The 24,278-nt window shown below is 38.7% G+C and overlaps 2 protein-coding genes across 2 annotated transcripts; one reads left to right on the plus strand and one right to left on the minus strand.

Annotated features, from left to right (window-relative positions):
• The first annotated feature begins 1,917 nt into the window (after positions 1 to 1,917).
• amer2 (APC membrane recruitment protein 2) lies at positions 1,918 to 7,112 on the plus strand. The gene has a single exon (XM_047349481.1). The coding sequence runs from the start codon at positions 2,115 to 2,117 to the stop codon at positions 4,197 to 4,199; it is 2,085 nt and encodes a 694-aa protein (XP_047205437.1). The 5' UTR covers positions 1,918 to 2,114; the 3' UTR covers positions 4,200 to 7,112.
• A 7,125-nt stretch (positions 7,113 to 14,237) lies between these two features.
• LOC124857910 (beta-1,4-galactosyltransferase 1-like) lies at positions 14,238 to 21,681 on the minus strand. Its single transcript, XM_047349482.1, has 2 exons — positions 20,518 to 21,681; positions 14,238 to 16,335 (listed from the first exon to the last, which is right to left on the minus strand). Exons 1-2 carry the CDS (start codon positions 20,899 to 20,901, stop codon positions 15,667 to 15,669), a joined length of 1,053 nt encoding a protein of 350 aa, XP_047205438.1. The 5' UTR covers positions 20,902 to 21,681; the 3' UTR covers positions 14,238 to 15,666.
• Positions 21,682 to 24,278: the final 2,597 nt, after the last annotated feature.

Genomic DNA, 24,278 nt, shown 5'->3' on the forward strand with positions numbered 1-24,278 from the left:
ACATTGTAGAACAACCATTTACACCAATCTCAGTCATTTGGGGTATGTTTCTATCAGCTTTCCACATCTCTACTGAAAACTTTGCCTGTTCTTTACAAAATAGTTAAGTCCCATAACTTTGCATGGAGAGAATCTGTGAACAGAATTTTCAGGCTTTTCTACAGGCCTTTCTGCATTTAGGTCTGCGCTTTGACTGAGTATGTTTTGTTCTCAATCTTTTCAGAGTAGCTTTTTGTTTAGGGATGTTGTCCCAATGTAAGGTGATTGTCAACACTAGTCTGAAGTGTTTTGTAGCCTTTAACAGCATTTTCTAGGGTTGCCCTGTATTCAACACTGACCATCTTCCCTGCCTTAGCTGATGAAATGCCTCCCCACAGCATGATGCTACCACCACCATACGCCATTGTTATGACTGTATGTTCATTGTAATGGACAGTGTTAGTTTTAGATCACACCTAGCATTTTAGCATGTTGATCTCATCTGACTGGAGCAGATTCTTCCACATGTTTGCCATGTCCCCTACATGGCTTATGAATACTGAAAACAGCAATTCTTATGGCCTTTCTTTCAACAATCACTTCCTTTATACCACTTTTCTATGGAAGCCAGATTTGGGAACCCGACAACTGATAGTTGTTTACCTAAGCTGTGGATCTCTGTAGCTCCTCAAGAGTTCCAATGAACCTCCTGGCTACTTATCTGATTATGGCCATGTATTGGTAGTTTTGCACTTCTTTCATACTCCTTCCGCTATGGGATGATGAACCCATTAATAAAATCTTCAAAGTTTGGAATATTGTTTTGTAATGTAACACTATTTTACATTTCTTCATATTGACGGACATATCTGATTTGTTCCTTGGAGTTTGTGATGCAGTTTTTTTTATTAGTAAAGTTCTGTAGCTGTTCTTCACAGAATAGCTGTATTTTTTTTTTTTTTTTACAAAGATTTACTAATTAGGTTATCTCTGAAGGGTAGTTGGTTGAGCTGTATGTTCAAAAAAGTCTAATTGTACCCTAATTTATCACATAAAATCTCAATAAAAAACTTTGAAGTTTGTGATTGTTGAATGACAAAATGTGGAAAAGTTTAAGGTATAAGAACACTTTTGCAAGACACTGTAAATGAATGAAATTAAAAATAGACTGGAATATCGACAATATGACTATGTGCATACACATACTAAAATGATTTTTAAGGCCAAATCTTACACACACTAATATTGTTGGTTAGCACATCGCATTTAAGGACTTGTGAAAGGCATCATCTAATTTCTTTTTTATGTAGTAACATAGTGTTTGTAGTGATTTTGCTGTATAAATGCTCTGGAATGAACTAAATAATATTAGTATATTACTCATTTGTAAGTTTTGAAATTCCTTAGACATAAGAGTCCACAAAAATGGTAATATACCAAATGTGTTTCTGGGTCTCGCTGTGTTTTAATTCGTGTTTTCTTTCCTTAGTTGCAATATTGTACATGTCAACTAATAAAGCATACTAGAAGTATGTTATCCAGCCTTAACCGTGGATACGTAGGAACAAAGAAACAAACACATCCAAACACATAAAACTAACTAATTAAAGCATCTATGTAAAAGTAAGTGTCACATACACTCGAAGATAAAGAGTAAAACTGTAAGATGTAGGATGCACAAAGTGATATGTGGGAATTTGAACCAGTTTTCTGTTTTAAAAACAGATAATTGTGCAAACAGTGGATTGTTAACAAGCAAGGTGGAGGAGGAGGAGAGGAAAGGGATGGGGGAGGGAGTGGAGGACAGACGCTGGCGCCCTGTCAACACTGACGAAAGCTGCTTAGCCCACCCTGTTGCCATGGCTACATTGAGGAGCTGCACCCTGCATGCATGTGTGTGCCTGCCTAGGAGAGAGAGAGACAGAAAGAAAGAGAGAGATGTGACGGAGGGAGGGAGGCAGAGAAAACCAGCAGGCAGGCGTTAAAGCAAGCCAGAGTGGGAGTGAAGGACCACCAGAAAGCAGGGTGGAGGGTAGAAGAGAGAGAGAAAGTGTGTGTTAGAAGGGGAAAGGACATAAAGGCAGCCAGAAAAACTAGAGGGAAACAATCCTGTGGGAGCAACAGAGTACTGTATAATGGAGGTGCAGTCGGATTGTGTGGAGCCTCCTGTGGCTCCACAGTGTGACACCCAGCCTGCAGGGAAGATCAACAAAGCTGCCTTTAAACTCTTTGGGAAGCGTCGCACTGGCTCTGGAATGGCCAGCTTTTTCTCCTTCAGGAACAAAGGTGATGCAAATGGCGGAAAGAACGGGAATTCTGACAACGGGAATTCTTTAAATGGAAACAGCTCAGCAGCATCAGCAGAGCTTGTAAGGAGCAAAACACATGACGGGCTTACAGGCTCTAACAGCGATGCTGTGGGACAGAGAGGGGAGGGCCTTGCTAGCCTGGAGGCAGGGCCAGTGAGGTCGCTCAGCAAATCGTTAAGTTTCTTTTCCTTTCTGCGACGTGGGAGTTTTAGGACAAGTGAAAATGGTGGGCCAGGAATTGTGAGAAGAGGGAGGAGCCTGAAGGGCTTTTTCAGCAGCATGCGATGGAGGCGTAAAGAGAAAACAAACGAGGGTGAGGGGGAAGAGGTGGAAGGTAAGAAAAGAAGGGACACAGATGCTGCAGAATCTGAAAACACGAAGGACATTACTCTCACCCTTGAACCACCTCCACATCATCACCAGGAGGACTGTGAAAATATAGAGACAGGATCTAACCTCCAAGCGTCAGACACTCCCACCACCAGTGTTACCATGACACCCACACACTGTGTTGTCATGCCAGGACCATCTGGTGAGCCAGTCTCCCCCTTTCCTTACACACCCACTGACTCGCCACTGCGCCCGTCCATCCAAAAGGCCAAAGCTTCAATATCTAGCCTCACCCCCTCCCTTACTACACCCCCTTTGGATCGCTGCAGCATGGGCGACCAACCCACAGAGCCTTCTGTAGACCGACTGTGTTCCATCCTTTTTAATGATGTTACATCTTTGAAGAGCTTTGATTCACTGACCGGCTGTGGTGATATTATTGCTGATGCAGACGAGGAAGGGACAGGGGCTAATGGTGGCAGTGGTACGAGTAGTAGTAGCAGTGGTGGTGGAGGGGGGAGTCTGGGTGCAAGTGTTGGGAGAGCTGTTGGTATGTCAAGTGCAACAAATCATGCTTCCCCAACCAAACATTCATTACCTTCCCAGATTACTCAGCCCATGTTCTCTGTTCCTAAAAGTTCAGCACCTGTCTGCCTCCCTTCTCGTACCCGGGTGCCTCCTCCACCACAGCAGCACCCTGCTGGTAGTGGTGTAGTGGCCTATATGGGAGGAGGGGAAGAAATGGCAAGTCCAGAAGGAGTGGATGATGCAGACATGCAGGGGCTCTGGCACATGTTGCCTTCTGTAGGAGAGAGCTCCCCTGCATTACCCCGACAATACCAGCCTTCTTCCAGTACCCTTACTTCAACTTATCCTCCTCGCGCCAACTCTCCCAGTGCACATCGTCCTTCAGCTCAAAGAAGTGCAGACAGAAAAGCACCCCAGGTGAAGACGCTGGGCCTCAGTAAGATTCCAGTTGTTGGGGGAGCAGGAAGCCGGGTGGGTAAACCCCCTCTCCCTCAAGCACATGGCCGTCATCCTGTATCACCTGGTGAAAAAGAACTACTCAGTGATGAAGGTTACTGGGATACTCCCTCAGCAACACCTACAGCAACACCTGATGAGAGTGGGTTGCAGCGTAACCAGAAGATTGCCCTATTGCGTGATAGCTGCTCTGGGGACCACCTTTACGACCTGTACAATGATGCTGAGGAGGAGGGAGAAGATCAGAGGGGAGACGACGATCTAAACAGTACCCCCTCTCCATCTGCAGAATTTAAAATGAGTCCCACTTCCCAAAAAAGTCCCCTTTCGACCTCCTCTTCCTCTTCCTTCCAGTCATTGAAAGGCAGCACCAGCCTTCCTCGAGAATCCAAGATCCCAGTAAGCACCAGACAAACCTCACCTCCCCACTCTGTAAGCCAGTCTGCTCTGTCCTCTGTACTGGAGGCAGAAACCCCTCCGCCAAAGACCCAAGCACCCCAACCAGCCCGCACCAGAATCCCTGTGTCAAAGGTTCCAGTTCGCCGTTCTGTGAGCAAACCTGCTAGCATGACCGGAGGAGTTGCACCCAAGAAGTAGCTCTTTTTGGCAACATTTTGAGTATTAACTATTATTGGGGTCGAATGTGTGACACTACAGGGCTGGTTTTTCAGAGCCAAAAATTTTCCCTAATCAAGAAAATGTTGAGCTGTAGAATTATCAGCTTATTAATTCCATTTAGATCTTAAGAGTTTTCCTAGGTTTATTTTGGCAAGAATCAGTGGCTTTGTCCATTTCAGAATCAAGGAGACTCCAAAAAAGCTGGGTTCACACTTCATTGACCTTACTTGCACTTGGGAGGCTGACTATTGACAATCCCTGTACACAGAGACAATACATTTTTCAACTTCAAGTTCTCTAACAAGCTACCGATCTGTTGAATTTGACAGTTACTTTCATGGAGAAAAGAACAGAGCACCTTTTTTATCTTTGACCTTTTTGTATTCAATTCCATGTGACATTACTCAGTTTGCTTATAAGGACCTAATTCAATTAAATGTTACTGTTGTTTTTAATATTTCTTTCTTGTCAGTGTATTAAATTACTTCCTAATCTTCTGATTTTAGAGCCAAAGTTAGAAAAACAAGCTCAAAAAGTTTAGATTTTTCTTCATCTTAAATTCTGGAACAGACTCAAGATTTGCTTTTGCTTTTTGAAAATGGCATTCTCTTGACCGCTCACTGATATCGACGCTGTATGTTTGAATATACAAATCTAAATGGAACTGATGCAGTTTTACAATCTACTTTTCAGCTATAAAGCTACACCGGAAAAAGCCACACAATATCTATTTATTTTTTGGGTGGGGGGGAGCTAGAAGTACTCTTTATGGACTTATTAATTTTGATATGTTTTTGTTGTGTGGATCCCACCTCTACCACACAACTTTAAAGCTATATACATTCTTTGGAATTCTCTGGGATTTACACTAACTTCTCTGTTAATGTAAACCTTCCAAATCTTTGCAATATAACTCACGGAGAGATCCTTTGCACTGATGCATCCTCACTCAAGACAAACTCAGCAACATTCAGAACAAAACACATGCACATTCACACTTTTTGTTGCTCTTTGCATGCAATGCACCTGAGGCACAAAAGTCAGGGAAGATCATGTAAAAGGTGAAAAGGTTTTCTGTATGCACACTGTACAACATTTCTCACTCTCTTTGTAGCTTACACTGGTTAACTTCACCCTCCAAGGACTTGTGAGAAAAAAACTTTTTTAAGTGTACATTTTTTTCTTACATGTTTTCATACTTTTTTATGGACTCTAAAAAAACAAACAGTTCAGATCTCAAACTGTGATTTTGTCAACTTCTTAGAGCAACTTCCTCCCTTTCTGCTTTCATTTGCAAGTTTTGACATGGTTGGGTGACAAGGAAGCATTATTGGTATGTGTCAGCAATTTTTATTAAGCTAAGATAGAATGCAAAGCAAATTAACTGTCTGACCTTAACTCTTTGTCTGTTGATGCACACTGTATTATTTGATTTCAGGATCCACCGCAGCTGTTTGTGAATCTGAATGTAGCTTAATATCGTCATAGGTCTTATACGCTTTTTTTAAAGTTAGTGAGAGCAAGGCCAAAGCCGATTTTGCCTGTTTTCTATGTCTCTAATGCTCTGGAGGACACAGCACTGCTAAGTGTATCTAGATTTGCATAGCAGCACATGTTTTGAAGGTGAGGGCGTGGGCTGTGGTTCTCAGTGGCCTTTTGTCAGAGATTCAGGGACACAAGTTAAAAGCATAATCTTTTTACTTTACAAGGATAATGTTGATAACTGAGGGTCGTTCTGGTTCATGTTAGGTTAATACCCACAATAAAGTTTCAGGCTTGGTAGCAAAGCACATAGTTAATGTTTAATATTTTTGTCCTATAAATATATCCTACTGTTTTCGATTACTTACTTGCTGATATTGACCTAATCCAATCAAACTTTGTCATTATTATTATTTTTGAGGTTTTCCAATAGACCTTGGAATGGTAGTCATAAAAAGTGTCACAATTCAACAAATAAATAAATCATGAAATCATTACCTAAATGTGTCAATAGTTAACAACAAACTTGATATAGCCAGCTTTATCCATCAAAATCAGTGGGCGGGGCTAACACTGTTGCAGCAGAGCTTGACCAATCAGAAGCTGAGGTCTTTTTGATCAGCCACATTAATAGTTGGATTTCAGCAAATGAGCAATAAAATTAGTCAAATAATTTTGAAATAATTTTACATGATTTTGATGACATAAAATATCCAATAAGTTTGACTATTAGTTATTACTAATGCAAGTAAAATAGAATTGTTTAACTACAATAAGGATAATTACAGCAGAATTAAATCCGTCAAAATCCGTCTGATCCAAGTTCACAGATTCTCTGCAAATATTGTGGTATTTTTACCTTTAATTTATCGATATCCTTTATTTCAACTTCGAATCTCTTTCCATAGACTATTGGTTTGCAACAGTTTAAATGAGAACTGAGAAACCTTAATAGATTTTTTTAAATAATGAAAATATCGATTTTACCAAAAACTTTCACTGATATAATTTACATGAATATAAAAACTACACTGTCTACACATAATATCAGTGTTAAACAGACAAAAGTATAGACACATGGGATCTGGACTTAAACTGACTGTTCTATATTGTTTATCCTTCTCAGCTGATGTAGTTCTGCAGAGCCTGAGTTACAGTGTAACCTGTTTGGCATGGTCCTTATTTCTTGGATCTAACGTATGCACTCCTGAGGCAACCATGTTACTGCCAAATTCAGTTCCACGTTTTTACTGCAGCCTGAAACTTTCATCATCATAAATCCAGGAATTTGTGTGAGCATTGCAACAACAAACAGCACGTTATGTTTTCCTACTTCTGTTACTGTTTTTCTGGTTACAACGTCACACTGTTCCACCTTTTTAAATTAATTAAACAGTTTTTGTTCTAATAGATCAGCACCTGACTCTTTATACCTACATTTGCTTCAGATTCCTCAGTATAGGTGAGGTATTACTATACTATTAGAAAATAAAAATGTGTTAATTATCTGTAGCTTCCCTTTCTAAGGATCAGATTGGATGAGAAAATAATCGCTTTCTTGTTATAAAGCTGCTGCATCACATTTGGAAATAGGTCAGCTTTGCATGACAGTATTAGGCCATCAATATTTTGTAACGACTTATAAAGCCTTTGTCCCTTATGTTGCTCTCCAGTAGGAAAGGCTACACAGGGTCACACAACAACATGATGACAAATAAAAAACAGCTGATGCAAGCAGATACAGAACTTGTGTGTGATTTCATGTGTTTTTAAAGAATATAATAAATTGTGGGAATGTGGATATTTCTATAAGTGTGCATGTAGTTGATAACGTGCATAAATGCCTGTGGAAAAGGATTTGGTGCAGTGCAAGTCCTCTTTGTAATGGTGCAGGAGCTCCCCCTTCTCTCTCTCCCTTGTTTTGCATGCTGAGATTTATATAAAAGCCTTGCGTAAGACACTCACTTCCACCGGCCCACTTCATCAAAGCCAGGGATGCTGACAGTGAGAAGGGTGCGTGCTGGTGCATGGGTATATGTGTTGGCTGATCTTGTCATTAATCTGCTGGATGAGGGCATTTGCTCTCAGTGTTTGCTTTTAGCGCATAAATCTAATAGAAGTGCTTAAAGAAAGGTTTTAGTTTTGTGCTGAGCTGGGAGGCTGATGTTCAGTTAAATGTAGAGCAGAACAATGCATCATGATGAAATGCAAAGCAAAAGCTGTGGGACTCTGTGAAAGCTTGAGAAACTTTTGTAGCTTTCATTAAACAGAACACCATACTAAAGGCTTTGGTCAGAAAAAAAAACTGGGTGTAAAACAGTATTAGTTTTCATTTTGTTTAATCAATATGAAAAAAATATATATCTTTGTGAGAAATAGCTTTAAATAGCACAATAAAAGAACAGTCTATTTTCTTTAGTGCTAGATGAAAGCTGACCTTCTGACTTCTGTGTTGTGGAAACCCAGTCTAGCTCCAGTATTAGTCAACCCTGCCCGGGAGCTCCTGAAACCAAGAGATCTACAAGCTGCTTGAAGAGCCGCATATTAAGTTTCAGTTTAGACTCTGGTATTGACTGAGAATCTGCAGCTTTGTTAGGCAAAGAACATGTGAGGAACCTGAGTGCTACTACATGTAGTCATGTGCATAGTTTAATGTTGCTCAAAGTAAAGTATATTGAATGAAATACAAGTGCTTGTTGAAAAATTTGAATATCATCTAGAGGTTAATTTATTTCAGTAATTCAATTCAATAAGTGAAACTAAAATACAGATTCATCACAAAGATTGATATACTCCAATAGACTATTTCTCCCAATTTTAATGATTATGGCTAGCAGCTAATGAAAACAATGTCAGTCAAGTAAAAAGTATTTGTGCTCAGTCTTTGGTCAAAGTTTCTTCTGCATCAATTACGCATCAACATATGGCATTCAAGCATTTTGCCTGTTGCTCTGCTGAGGTATTAAGGAAGCCTTTGATGCTTCATCTGCATTGTTGGGTTTGGTGTCTTTCACCTTCTTCTTGACAATATCCCATAGATTCTCTATGGGGTTCAGGTCAGGCAAGTTTGTTAACAAGTCAAGTACAATGAAACAATGGTCTTTGAACCAGATATTAGAAAGCTTGGTAAAATTTTTTCACACTCTTCAATTGACTTTGCTGCACAATCCCCCCCAAAACAGCGATGAAACCCCAGTTTTTATTGTGCTGTAGGTTCATGCTCAACTATTTATTCCAGTTCTAGTTGTACAGACATCCTTACATAATGTTTAAAATTTAAAATGCCACATTAATGTAATGTTAAAAAATATTAGACCATCACAAATTATTACAAAACTTTTAAAAAAAGAAACGGGACATATATCATGGATAAATCACCTAATAAAACAAAACATCTGTTAGAAGAAAAAACTCAAAAACGAATAATAACCTTGGGTGCATAATTGTACACAATCTTAAACTAATACTTTCATGAATCACTTTTTGATTTCATCACCAGTCTGTATTCTTTGGTAGGAGTCTATCAGCATTCAACATGATGACTTGGGAGTATTTGCACACTCTCTCATGCAAAGGTTTATGAGGACAGCTCAGGCATATTGCGTTTTTCAGGTGACCTAAATGATTTCTGAATAATTTAGTTCTTAACATTTGGTTCTATTGACTCAGCCATTCAGAAATTTTAAGTTTCCTCTCATTGTGTAATTGTTTGTTTCTAAATTGTTTGTTACTAAAACAGAGACCAGTGGTTTCTAATCAATATAAATATGAAAATATTAATTGGTGTGAATATTCAAATGTTCTCGGTTTAATCCACAGTGACTCTCAAAAATGGATGCCACACTATTAGTAAGTCAGGTTTTGATAAAGAATTTAAGCACTTTATCTGTTTATGTGACATCCTATACATCCTATACAACTCAAGTGATAAACACATTCATGAAAAATAAAGATATTGAAAATAAAAAGCTACAAAAACCAGATTCCATAAGTTTGCACAGTTTTTGATGTTGTTTAAGCATTCAGTCTTATTGAGTTCACAAGTGCCATCAATTCTGATTAACCTTAGAAAGATGGGATGGATTGTTGTTGGGGAATAATACAAGAGATAGGATGAGACAAACCTTTGAATAATTTATTGCACATGCACACATATTTCAGAAAAAGGAACCAGAACACATAGATGTAGGTGGTACAAATATGAGTACATGCAAAGTCATTTACATGTCTTTTAAAACTTATGTCACAGTAAGCAGGGTTTCCTGACCTCAATAAAAATGTGACTGTTAGTGCATGGTGGAGCACCATTCAAAAGCAGCACCCCACACTCTGCATGGCAGTCTCTCTCAGCAGTGGTTCCCATAGCAACTGCACTAGGTCAACCAATGAGAAAAGGGGGCTGGGCAGGAAGGAGAATCGGAAGATGGGGATGGTGGCCGGAAGAAAAAGGGGGTGATGAAATGAGGGTGGGGTATTCAACACAGACAGCAAGAGATATGAGTGGAGTCGGACTGCTGCAGCAAAGCTGTCACACAAATGTATACCCACTGACTCCAAATCACATGGTGATATACACATTCAAATGTGCGAACAGCAAATGCAGCTTGTTTTGCCAGTGTACACACGTAATCAGAGATTCGCTCTTGCAGATGAGGGTCAGAGCCTAAAACCAGACAAAAAAAAACCCTTAAACAAAACATTTTAAAACATGAAATAAAAATATTTTAATAAAAAATATTTAAATAATTAGTTTTTGTTTTCTGGACTCTAATTTGACTTTTATGGCTTATGCGACACATCAAATTTAATGGATTTCCTCTTTCTGTAGAGATTGCTTGCTCCTATTTAATTTCTTCCTCTCAGGCGTTCCTCTCAAAGTGTTATTGCAGTAGTCTACCTTCTCTTGGATAATTTATCAGCAAACCAGATTTTGACTCATTTATTGAACATGTCTAATATTTTACAAATAAATGTTGTAAGCAGGTACACTGTGTTTGCTGAACATATAAATCTGGTTTATGTGCTTGCTCCTCTGACAGAAATTTTTAGCTTTTGAACAATGATTTTAGTGTCTTGAATGAGTCATTTTACAGTCACATGGCTCTCAGTGAGGAATATAGCATGTATGTGTTTTCCTATGAAGCTCAAACATTGCTAAAAGAATAAAGCAGGAAATGTCAGATTAAATTAAATTTGAGCAGGCTCTACAAAATTAAATTATGAATCACAAGATGAGTTGTAAAAAACCAAAATGGTCAAAAGATAAACTTTTATGCTCTAAATTATTAACTGATAATGTATGACTTAAGTAATAAATGTTTAACAAAGGTTTATGGTTGGTTAAACATGTGCTGTAGCAATAGTGTTCATGTTAACTGGTTTGCATCTTGAACAGTTGAACCCAATAGTTCTCAAACCTTAAATTATTTTATTTTGTTACCCTTCAAGAAGCTAGATTTACCATGGTTATATTGTTTAATTTTATTTTGATTTGTCTTTGGTATATCAATATTCTAATGACCAGAGTAATTGGAAATTGATAGTTTAAGGTGTTTGTCTCTGACCTCTGAGACGTCCACCTCTCAGTAAGGGTAAAAATAAGTTTGATGTTCAAGCTCAGTTTAAAGTTGAAGCTGTTATAGGGAGAAAAGGGTAATGAAATATTTTTAAAACTTTAAGAGTTGGTAAACTGTGATGATGAAATAGAAATAAGGAATTGAAAGATTGTGAATGATACTAGGTCGTTACCATGTAATACCATCCTAGCAAAAAAAAACTTTAAATAACCTTATTTATCAAAAAGTACATAAAGAAACTATGCTTTTATGCTTGCATAAATCCATGAACATCTCATAAATTTACACTTAGAACAATTAAAGGCTCACAAACCTTATTGTTAGATCCTGCAATGAAGTCAAAGCTAACCAAAGAATGGAATATCTGGCAAGGCAAAGTTGCATCAGCCAGGAGGTACGTACAGTATACACAGTATTTTCCACAAGCTACTTTTAATGTATGTGGTGCTTATTTTTACATGACAAATTTGAACTAAACCCAGCTCTTCCTGGCAGCACTAAATGTTAGTTCATTTGGAAGCAAACAAAAGCTGTAAACTAAGTATCTGCACTGCAATACAATCCAGAGCGTACAGTACTACAGTACAGACCAAAAGTTTGGACACACCTTCTCATTCAAAGAGTTTCCTTTATTTTCATGACTATGAATATTGTAGCTTCAGACTGAAGGCATCAAAACTATAAATTAACACATGTGGAATTATATACTGAACAAAAAAGTGTGAAACAACTGAAAATATGTCTTATATTCTAGGTTATTCAAAGTAGCCACCTTTTGCTTTGATTACTGCTATGCACACTCTTGGCATTCTGTTGATGAGCTTTGTCACCTGAAATGGTTTTCCAACAGTCTTGAAGGAGTTCCTAGAGATGCTTAGCACTTGTTGGCCCTTTTGCCTTCATTCTGCGGTCCAGCTCACCCCAAACCATCTCGTTTGGGTTCAGGTCCGGTGACTGTGGAGGCCAGGTCATCTGGCGCAGCACCCCATCACTCTCCTTCTTGGTCAAATAGCCCTTACACAGCCTGGAGGTGGGTTCGGGGTCATTGTCCTGTTGAAAAATGAATGATGGTCCAACTAAACGCAAACTGGATGAAATAGCATGCCGCTGCATGATGCTGTGGTAGCCATGCTGGTTCGGTATGCCTTCAATTTTGAATAAATCCCCAACAGTGTCACCAGCAAAGCACCCCCACACCATCACACCTCCTCCTCCATGCTTCACGGTGGGAACCAGGAATGTAGAGTCCATTCATTCACCTCTTCTGCGCTGCACAAAGACACGGTGGTTGGAACCAAAGATCTCAAACTTGGACTCATCAGACCAAAGCACAGATTTCCACTGGTCTAATGTCCATTCCTTGGGTTCTTTAGCCCAAACAAGTCTCTTCTGCTTGTTGCCTGTCCTCAGCAGTGGTTTCCTAGCAGCTATTTTACCATGAAGGGCTGACTCACACAGTCTCCTCTTAACAGTTGTTCTAGAGATGTGTCTGCTGCTAGAACTCTGTGTGGCATTGACCTGTTCTCTAATCTGAGCTGCTGTTAACCTGCGATTTCTGAGGCTGGTGACTCGGATGATCTTATCGTCCGCAGCAGAGGTGACTCTTGGTCTTCCTTTCCTGGGGCGGTCCTCATGTGAGCCAGTTTCTTTGTAGCGCTTGATGGTTTTTGCGAATGCACTTGGGGACACTTTCAAAGTTTTCCCAATTGTTCGGACTGACTGACCTTCATTTCTTAAAGTATTGATGGCCACTCGTTTTTCTTTACTTAGCTACTTTTTTCTTGCCATAATACAAATTCTAACAGTCTATTCAGTAGGACTATCAGCTGTGTACTGTATCCACCTCCTGCACAACACAACTGATGGTCCCAACCCCATTTATAAGGCTTGAAATCCCACTTATTAAACCTGACAGGGCACACCTGTGAAGTGAAAACCATTTCAGGTGACTACCTCTTGAAGTTCATCAACAGAATGCCAAGAGTGTGCGTAGCGGTAATCAAAGCAAAAGGTGGCTACTTTGAAGAACCTAGAATATAAGACATATTTTCAGGTGTTTCACACTTTTTTGTTCAGTATATAATTCCACATGTGCTAATTCATAGTTTTGATGCCTTCAGTGTGAAGCTACAATATTCATAGTCATGAAAATAAAGACAACTCTTTGAATGAGAAGGTGTGTCCAAACATTTGGACTGTACTGTATATGCTGTCATTGATGCTGTTTTACTTACCTGCATTGGATCCTCCGTCAGGGGGATGGATTATGTCAGTAACTGGTTCAAGTGGACTCAATGTAAGTCTTTTTTCCTTCAAATCATTCTTAGCAGTTGTGGTTGTTGATGCAGGTGTTTTGCCAGTTCTGCTGGTCTTGGCACTTAAAAAAGCAATCCGGCCATTTCTGTCCGCCCTTGTCGGCTTCAACACATTGCTTGCAAGTACGTTTTGTTGCCAGATTGTCCTGAAACCTTGTTCTTAACATACAATTCAAAGGTTTTTCCACAGTTATACAGAATACAGGTGAATACAGGTAAAACCTTTTGAAGAACAAATGTGAATGAAACCATAATAAAACCCCAACAATAGGTATGCTATGAGAGCGCTAGTTGCAGTTAGCAAAGCCCTGTTCTGTAAACAAACATCTTCTAAGAATCCTCCAAAGTGGCGTTCATACAATGCGAAAGTTTGTTTTTGTAAGAGTGTTGTTATCTATTTAAATAATGATTGGCCAAGACTTAGCAAAAAAAAAAACAAAAAAAAAAAACAAACAAACAATGTACTTCCGAATTGTATTTTATAATGGGCTGAACTAATGTAAGTTCAATTTTAAAGTATGGCCAAAATGGTTAAAGGGTTAGTCTTGAGCTTTTGATGTGAGGTTTGGTAAGGTTATACTTGGTATACATGCATGGTTGGAAATTAGATAAATCCTCAGAGTAATAAAAATAGCTAACAGCAGTTGACCACCTTTGAGGATTTATTTATTTTTCGACAAGCTACAAATAGATATTGATACCAAAATCTTCACAGACCCTCACTTCAAGAGATCCAAAATAATCCTATAAGATTATATATTAATCAGTGATGGGAATAACGGGGTTAAAATAAACGGCATTACTTTTTTCAGTAACGAGTAATCAAACGAATTACTTTTTTCAGCGTTACAACACTGTTAGTGTTACTGACATTTAAATTGGGCACATTATAAACTAAAGCTACTTATTCAAGCTTCTGTCATCTGTTGTGGCTCACAGCCAGAGGAGCTAAGCTTTTTTTTCTTTGGTGTATGGAGGAGCAAGGGGCGAGACAATTGCATAAGTGATGATGATTGGCTAAGGTAGAGCGAGCTTTCATTTTAAGCCAGTCAGAGGCAGTGTTCAGTTTACACATAAACCACAAATGCACATGGCAGTGCTGCTCAGGCAAGTGGAATTACAGACACTACTTTATTCTCCATGTGGTAAAAGGCAAGAACATACAGGTAAATATTAAATATTAAAAGTTTGGTGTAAGTAGGCTACTTGTCTATGTAATTCCACTTTATGCAACTGGCTTGTGAAACCTTAGAAAAAAATCTAAACTTGTAGACATATTTAAACTTAAAAAAAGTAACGCGATAGATGCTTTCCCTGTTAACTAGTTACTTTTATAACTCAGTTACTAACTCAATTACTTTTTGGGAGAAGTAACTAGCAACTATAACTAATTAAGTTTTTGAAGTAACACCCAACACTGATAATAATGACCAAGTGATACAATGGCTTATGTTATTTGAGATACAGACTGTTCTTGTTGTTATGCTACCTTTAACAGGTAATATACATTTCTAATTCAAGTCATCTGATCAGAATACATAACTGTAACTGATGCCAAACTACAAAAAGGAAAAGTTATTAAATATTAATTTATATTTGCAGTATAAATCAAAACCTATACATTCAGAATAAGGAATGTAACAAAGAAAAACAACAAAATTCTTCTCAATGACAGGGGCTCATTTCTGTACTGACCATCTTTGGTTTGAAAAGTTTACCAGTTTCATAAATCGCATAGAAATGAATCATTACAGAAACCAGTTGTCAGTTGTCAGACAGCCACAAACTGTCCTAACTCTTTTTTATGAATAAAAAAAAAAAACAGCTTAATCTGACGGCAATTAAAATTTTCACAATCATAGTCACAAAGTTTATAGACACTAACTTAATAGCTAACTGGGACATGTTCATGCATACAGAAAACATTTCCATACAACATACACCTTCATCTAAACAACCAGCCAATCAAGGCTATTTAAATTGCATCAAACACAACAGCTTCACAAATATTTGAGTATTACAGATCTCCCAATAAACCTGAAACTACAGTCAGTCTGTGATCTGTGTTTTCCATCAACTCTCAGGAGCTTGAATATCCACAGTAATAAAAGTAAACAATATATCCTTTACGATCTCCTTCACTGTGTAATTGAGGGAATTTAACCCATCTTTATCCATTGTCTCCTTAGTTTTATGAAGTTTGTCAGGATTTTTTGGATTCGGCTCGTTATGTTTGTCTCTTTCATGTCTGACCATCTTGTACTTCCCAGTCATTCCATCTGGTCTAGAAATAGACATTCCACGGTAGATGATTCGCCTGTAAATGTCATCGTCCTCACCGCCCCAGCCCCAGTATGTGTTTGGACAGCCATTTATTTTTAAGAACTGTTGCTTCGACATTGAGGAGACCCCACCAAAGTAGGTCTGGTAGGGTAGATGGAAGTTAAACTTGTCCATGGCCACAGCCAAATGTCTTGGATTCTCAAAGCATTTGTACAAGTTACGGTCATCGAGGGGCACCAGGTCAACGTCAGAGAAGACGAAGCACTCATAATCGTATTCCTTCATTGCTTCTAGGTATCCCACATTCATCAGTTTAGCTCGGTTGAACACTCCTTCCCCATCCTGGTTGATGACATACACACCATACTCCAACTGCTGTCGAATCAGGATGGGATGTATGTAATAAAGCCAATGCATTAGGTGCTCATGTCGATTTCGGAATGGGACGATGATTGCCACCTGAAAAAAATACATACAAAATTACTTTAATATACAGTATATGTTGGAAACACATTCACTCATGGTTGTCACAACAACATAGAGATTTAACTGGTTTATTTGAAGGGACTATACTGAATAATAAAGGTTTTGAATTAAACTGAGACCTTTAGTTGATAGAATTAGATTTTTCATCCTGATTACTGACTCACTTCAAAGGTTTAAAAAACTGACATGCCCAAAATGATGTTGAACGAGTCCGTTTGTAAGAACAAACTGACATGAGTTGAGGTCATGCTTTACAGGCCCGATTTAATGAGATGTCAAAAAAAGTTACAGCTTAGCACCTTAGGTTTTACACTGTATTCACTGTAAAATCCTAGTATTTAATCTTTGTTATTCAGTTTTTCCACAAAAACTCTTTGTAGATTCTTTTTAAATTATTACTTTTAATTTAGAATTTTTTCTTTGTTGTCATAACATCTCAATTATTCTAGTTTCTTGAAATGCCACATAAGTCTTTCTGAACCATGTGCAGAACTGAAGAGGCCTTTTGGATGAGAGGTGGAATGTTTTCAAGAAACAAGAGAATTGGTCCATGTTGTAATAATCATAAAATGACTTTACTTTTGTAATTGAGCTTGTACATTTCTAGTTTTCTTTTCATCCTCTTCTCTCTCTTTTACTTAATGATACATTGTCCTGTCAAAGCATTCATGCCCTTATTCATTTTCACATTTTGTAATGTTACAGCTACAATCTTTGATGTATTTTATGGGGATTTGTTTTTTGGGTATGTGTGATAGCCCAACACAAAAAAGTGTAGCAGTGGACTTCCCATGATGCCACTGGCTGTTTAAAAGTACCCCCTTTCCAATGGTCCAATCTCTTCCACCTGGACTCCGCGTGAGGCTGGCCGGGGAGACAACGCACTAATGTCTCTTTGCTGGCAAACAGACATAAACTCTTCAAACTGGATCCAAGGGTGTCAAACAATCATTGATCATATGAACTGAGTTAAGTACGGATGAATTGTTTGTGTACCTCATAAAAAGGGGAAATTAAGGTATAAGCATTGCTTTACTTTCTCTCTGAGGCCTGCAGAAGCAAACGGTGTTCCAGAGAATTCCCTGCAGAGACGGTGTCTCTACGAAGCCAAGTGGAGCTGTTTTCCCAGTCTGGAAGGAGGACAACCCAGACCGCATCACCGTGGTAACGTGCAGCTTGGTCGCCCTGACAGCGAGCCGCCCCCTCAACAGCTTCGGAGGTTAGTTGAAGCTAACATTTGTTCAAAGTGGATGTTTCTTCAAACTTCGTCGTCGCCCGGACAACTCCTCAGCATGGTTCATACGAGGTTAGGGTTTGGGCAGAGTAATAGAGAAAGATTTATGTTCTGAACGTTTTTCATTTTGTGAAGTTTGGTTTTGTTTGTGTGAAACTGCTATCTTAGTGCTAGTAGGCTATCTGCAGCACATGTGCCCTGTTTGTGTTCTGTGTTTGTGTGTTTTTAAAGTTAAGACAAACTTTATTTAAAGGGGTGATTTTAACACAGAAGATTGATCATAATACGCCGTCTGCGCTTATGCATTTTAACCCTTTTATTGACGGTATTTTAAAGGTGTGTGTTTGATTCTGGTGCTAAGCTATCAGCTTCTTTTGTGAGCTTTAACTGCTAACAGGTCAGAACATGTGCTTGCTGCTAAAGAACATTTACCCAGAAAGGTTGTTAGTTTTCAATTCAGTAAATAATATTTCCCTAACATTATTTTACTAAATTTGATAACTAAGTAAACACCATTAAGTCCCATTTCTCCATAAAGATTTGGCTCTTTTCCAAAATATTCCCTTACATATTTTACCATTTCCTTAATAATATTTCTTTAAATATTATTTTAATGAACAAAGGCGCTAAGGAGATGCCGTTGAGAAATGGTCATCCAGAAGGTTAGTTTTATTTAGCAGATCATTCTTTAAAACATTATTTTATTAAAATAATATTTTATCTGATCTTGCATTGTGAATGGTTGTCTAAAGGTTTACTGATTATTGCCTAAGTTGGTTCTAAGACTAACTTAACTTCACTTCCAGATTCTTCAAGATAATCCTTGGTTCTCAAACATAAATAACATTGCATGGTAATGTTGCATCACTCTTTTGGTCATAATTTCCAATCATCTTTATGTTTATATTGTACATAGCCCATTATTCTTCCCTATTCTTTAATTCTGCTTGGTAGTTAGTTGGATTGTTTTAGCATAGTAAAGAGTTTGCTGACTGAAATCTGTTTGACTACGGTCCTCTACAGTCCCTCAACTACTCCAAGGCGACAGGAGAGCCGCCCCTGGGATTCCGGTGGTTCCTACAGCCCTCAACCGCTGCCCAGGACCCGAGTCCGGGGAGCACATGGCCCACCTGTGTACCCTGAGCAGCCTCCACTGCTTCCCCCGAGAATGAGGCGGGATGCACTGACACACCCTGAGTGCAGCCGGAGTGAACTCTCAGATGATGACTCAGATGGGTCGGCACCAATCCCTGAGAGTGGATTGCGAACCCGCCAGCTTCAGTCTCTTGCCAAAGACATAGAGCGTTTCGACCCTAATAATGCAGAATCAAACATTGATGATTATCTTAGGGAAGTTGAACATTGTCTTTTAGATTTGTACTACCCATCAGCACGGGAAAAACTGAAGCTCATCTGGAAAACAACATCCAGGAGCGTCCATATTTTCATGGAGAGCCTGCCCCCTGCAGTCCGAGACCATTATTCAACCCTCTGCGAAGCTTTAAGGGAAGAATATTCTGTGTACACAGACCGGGGGCGGCCGCCACCACGCTTGGTGCTTTCACTATCCAGCAAAAGAAAAGCGAAGCACCCAGGGAGTATTACCGGCGCTTGAGAGCTGTTTACTTCCAAGGACACAATGCTCCCGGCATTGAGGAGGAACCTGCTTTTAAATCCCTGTTCCTCCACAACCTTTATGAAAGTGTGCGATACTATGTTACTATGTATTGCAGAACAAAGACCCTGAGCATGCAGGAGATCCGGAAATATGCTCAGATGGCGTGGGAAACACTTGCTTGCCCTTCCAAGGGATCAGAGGGCGAGGCTAGGGTTTTACAGGTCCAGACTGAAAGAACCAGCCTTGCGTTAGAAGGTCAGGAAATGCCTTCAGCAGGAACCCACATTAAGAACAGGTTCAGGGAACAACATAGGTTTGGTCAGCAGGACCGTGGGGTTGGCAATGAACGGAAATGAAAGTCTGGTAAACCGGATAACCCCAGGTCCAGCAGACACCCTGACCATCAAGCGAGGCCGAAAGGTAAGATTGATGGAAAAGGGTGGGACCGACATGCAGAAGGAATTATGGGGAAAGAGATGAAGGAGGCCTTACGCAAGATGGTAACAGAAGCGGTGCGTCAGGCCACCACACCACCACAACCTTCGAAACAGGAAATTGACCATCCAGGTAAACCAGATCCGAAATCCCCGTCAACATGACTAGGCGTGGACTCTGTCTCTACGGCAACCAGAATCTATCTGGTTGGGTGGGGAGACAAACCTGAGAAACCTCAAGAGCCCCTTGAGACCTCGTCAGGAGAAATACCCCAGACTCCCTTCCTAAAATACTTGGGCGAACTAACCCACAACACACATGCCGGTCGCAACAGTGAAGACGGCTAAAAACATGTACACAGTACAGTTTCTTGGTTTATAATTGTTGAAAAAAGAAATTATGCACTACTTAGTGTTGGTATATCATATCAAATCGCAGTAAAGAACATTGAAGTTTGTGGATGTAATGTGACAAAATGTGAACAAGTTTTCATGGAAGTGCTTTTAGAATCTTCTGTATACCGGAAAACAAGTTGAAAGCACAGAAACTCAAAACACTAAACAAACAGGTAAAACGTGTTTATTCACAGTGAAACTGGATAATCCCAAGGAAGTCCCTAAAGACAGGAGGTAGCAGAGAAATATGATTGTACTTATAACTAATATGTCTCTCAGTAAAACTTCCCCAGTTCTCTATTTTGTATAACAGTTTTTCTGAAAATGTTTTACCCAAATATGAAACTAAAGTACTATTTTATTATATTTGAGTTAATTCAATCTTTCTTGAAAGTACACTGTTTTAAAACAAGACATTATCAGAAGATTTTTGCATTTTGCTTTTAATTTGGATGTTATAGGTTGTTTCTTACCTTCTGTTGGGAGATACAGTCAGGTGGCTTGTAACGTCCTCCTGCCTGAAGAGAAGATCCAACTTGCTCTTTGACCTCCTCCAATGACCGTTTAGAATTAAACTCCACATGGAGAGTACCCACAAGTTCTGGTGGGGTTTCAGGGCACAACTCCAAAGGCACATTTGAATTGTCTGGGATCACATTGGATTCATGGCTGAGTTCAGTCACCTGTAAAGTGTCCACAAACTTCCAGGAAAATTCTTTTTTGTTTTCATTTACCACACCGTGAGGAACAGCAACAACATTAGGATAAACCTTTTTGCTGTGGTATAAAACTCCACCGTAAAACAAAATGCTGAGGAGGACCAAAAGCAACAAAAAAGCCACGAGTTTAATCATCATTTTTAAAATCCTCGACGTTCAGCGCTTGCATGCAAAATTGACCTTTCACAACTTTGCTTCCTGTATTTCTCTTTGCAAAGCAAACCTCTTCTAAAAACACGAGTAACCAGATCTGTTTTTTTTTTCCTTTGATCAACTTCCTCGTTTAACTCGACTGTTGAGGTTTGGCTTCACGCCTGTGTGTAATTACCATAAGGTTTAAAGCTTTAAAGTTTAAATCAGCATAACCCTTTTTCAAGGTTAAAATCTAAGAAGCAGATTAGTTTAGTGATGATTATCATGAATATCATTTTATATTTGACAATTAGAGCAATTGTATTAATTTCTTTAAGGTGTATGTTACCACAAAAATTAATCAGAAACAAAAAGTCTGGTGGGAGCAATTGCTTGATTACAAAGAACACTTCACTGGGAAAAAAAGGAAAGAAAAATACTCAATGGAGCAGCAATAATAATAATAATACATTGACAAACCTTTAAAGGTGTTATGCTGTCAGTGTGTGCCCTCTACTGGTGCGTAATTAATGGTGCTGAGTTCTCAGCAGGCCATGTCAAATGCCTTCGGAAAGCCCTCATAGAAAAATCTGTCAGGCATTTTCAGCTTGAGCCTCAGATGGATATATTTCTGTTCGGCTACCTGAAGAAAGTAGCAGTCCATGTGATCCAGTCTGCTTACTTGTCAATTCTGTAAGAAAAAGGCAGGCCCCAACACAACTAAGAGGACAGGACAGCCCAACGCTGAACAGAAAAGGATTGACGGTATTTCCTCTTACAGCAACTTTTGAAACTGGAATGTCACTGATAAGTAACCAGCGCTGCAGACTTCCTTTTTACGAGAAGGGTGGCCAATCACAGATTCAGCAAGGGGAGTGCCGTCAAACACAATATGGAAAGTGGGATCACATAAAAGCTGAAAACAGGGTGTGTTATCAACACAAACAATGAAAACAATAAATTTTAGAGGGATGAAGCAAAGCCACAAGGTTTCAAACAGTTCCACACCAGGGATTCCCTCAGTCTTAACATGACCCCAAGACAGGAATTCTTGTTTATAAAATAAAAAATAAATCTCTTCAGTTAGTAATTTGCAAAAGCTCAACTTATTTTCAATGTAAAACAGAAAGAACTAAATTTAGCATCCCACTTATAAGTTACAATTTTAATAAAGCTTACAAAAAACTTTCAATTAAAAACTACCAACTAACCCCATATTTAAAGTTTCAGTGTATAGGTACTAAAATGGTGGCTGTTTAGCTGCAGTAGGGAAAATGACATGCAGAAAATGAGATCGAAAGACAAACCATGTCAAGTGGTTTGTGGCAAAGCAACAAGTGTTTCGGTTTCAGTCGTTTGAGAAACCATTTTGAAGTTAACCAAAACAATTATTATTTATGATCAGAGAATTTTTCAAAATAGCAAACAAATGCAGAAAGCTCAGCATGCTTGGTTGCACATCTGCCCCGTATGTATTTATGCATTTGTTCATTATTCCATGAAAAATTCAATATGGTATAGTTACTGATCTTATCTGCTTTTTAGCCATATTCTGTATGCATTTGCATCCTCCGTTGGTCTTCAAAGATAACATTTGCAAGAATTCCTGGTTCTACTGGTTCTACTGTGCATGCAGGAAATAGTTTATGCTTACACAAAACATGACTATAATGGTTTTTGGATTTATAACTTTCTAACAGGTGTGCATTCAATATTATTTATACTACACTATATCACTGTAAGCTACAACTATTATTAATTGTACTGCATCTTATTACAGTCACTGTAGTGATCCCTATTTGTTACTTCAAACAATAGTATACAGTTAATGTTTTTTTATTCCTTGCACTAAACTGAGGAGTGTGTGTTTCATTTAAAGGCAAAATTGCACATTAGTTAACATGAGCACATTTGTCCACGTAAATGTACCATGGATATAGATTTGGAAGCCATTAAGGGATAAGTAGAGAAAAGAAGAAAAATGAAATAGTTGCCTTTGTGTCCTTACGGATTCCACAGAGGTCTAGCGTCTGTGGGAGTTGTAACACTGAGAAAAACATTCCATGGACATTTATAGAAACACAAGACACTCCTGCTCTCACTACCACATTCAAATAATAACAGTGCTCACAAATCTACACATTTCTGATCTGACAATATTTTACAATGCATTAGTAACTTACACAGTTACACAGTAACTTAGACATTTAATGTTTATCTGTGTTGTCAGTCTTCATGGAGGACAATCGGTTCCTTTTAAACATGCACAGAAAGGCATAAGCCCCAATCTAATGCTGTTTTGTGAGAGGTGGGACTACAAAGAAATTTCTATTAAAAATAGGCCTCAATAAATTGCTATCTGTGTAGAGACATTTGCTACCACTAGATGGTACTAATGTATCATCAGTTAAAGAATATCCAGACAAAGTCGAAGCCTACTGTGAGGGGAATCACTACCTGTTTACTTCATACAACACGCACATGTCAGAAGAAAAAACACATTTACCAACAACTACAAAGAAACTTTCATAACTGATAAATTTGTGGCTCTTCAAGAAGTTTGTATTGATAAGATAAAGATATGCCTTTGAAAACAGATGCAGTTAAAGCCAAACTATGTAAAGTCTGTAAACTTCATTGGACAGTTTAGTACATGAAATTTAAAGCTTGGTTCTGCTGCTTCTATATCTCGACCCCAAGAAAAGGAACATTGCTAACAGACTCATGCTGAGTCTAGGTTTGGGCCAGGATGAGATTTTACGATGACCTTGTGAAAAACTTTCAGCTGCTCATTCTGCACAATATAATACATGTTTAATGTTCTGTAACAGAGGTTTAACTCACTGTTATTAGCTGGTTAATTAGCCAGGTTAAATGCACGGGTAACCACCCTTTAGTCAGCCATGCCACTTGTAGATGCCCTAGCTTTAAACAGTGTTGCCTTAAAAGATGGTTCAATTCAGTTTATTTAAATAGCACCAATTCACAACCCATGTCATCTCAAGAAACTTCACAATGAAAAAGTCAATTCAGTCAAATCATACAGACAAACCTTTAGTTCCCATACCATGACTGTCTGTGTTTTTCACCACCAGAAATATTTCCAAAAAGCCAAACTTGACTTTGTTGTCAGAGAGAAATGAAATGTTAAAAAGTAATTAAACCCAAATCAACATTTCTTTGCAGATAAACTGTATAAATTGGGCCTCGAGGGTGCAAATTTTGACATTTCGGTGTAAACTTGTTTAATTTTTCAATATTTGGCCTTAAACCATCTTAATGTTTCCGTCTTTGGGTTAAAAAGGGGCTACTGTAGTTGAACTTTCCTAATGGTTCAACCGGTACAGCTTGGTCGATGTCTACATCACAGCCCCTCATTTAGG

Source organism: Girardinichthys multiradiatus, chromosome 21, assembly GCF_021462225.1.
Source record: "Girardinichthys multiradiatus isolate DD_20200921_A chromosome 21, DD_fGirMul_XY1, whole genome shotgun sequence".
NCBI classification, from domain to species: Eukaryota; Metazoa; Chordata; class Actinopteri; order Cyprinodontiformes; family Goodeidae; genus Girardinichthys; species Girardinichthys multiradiatus.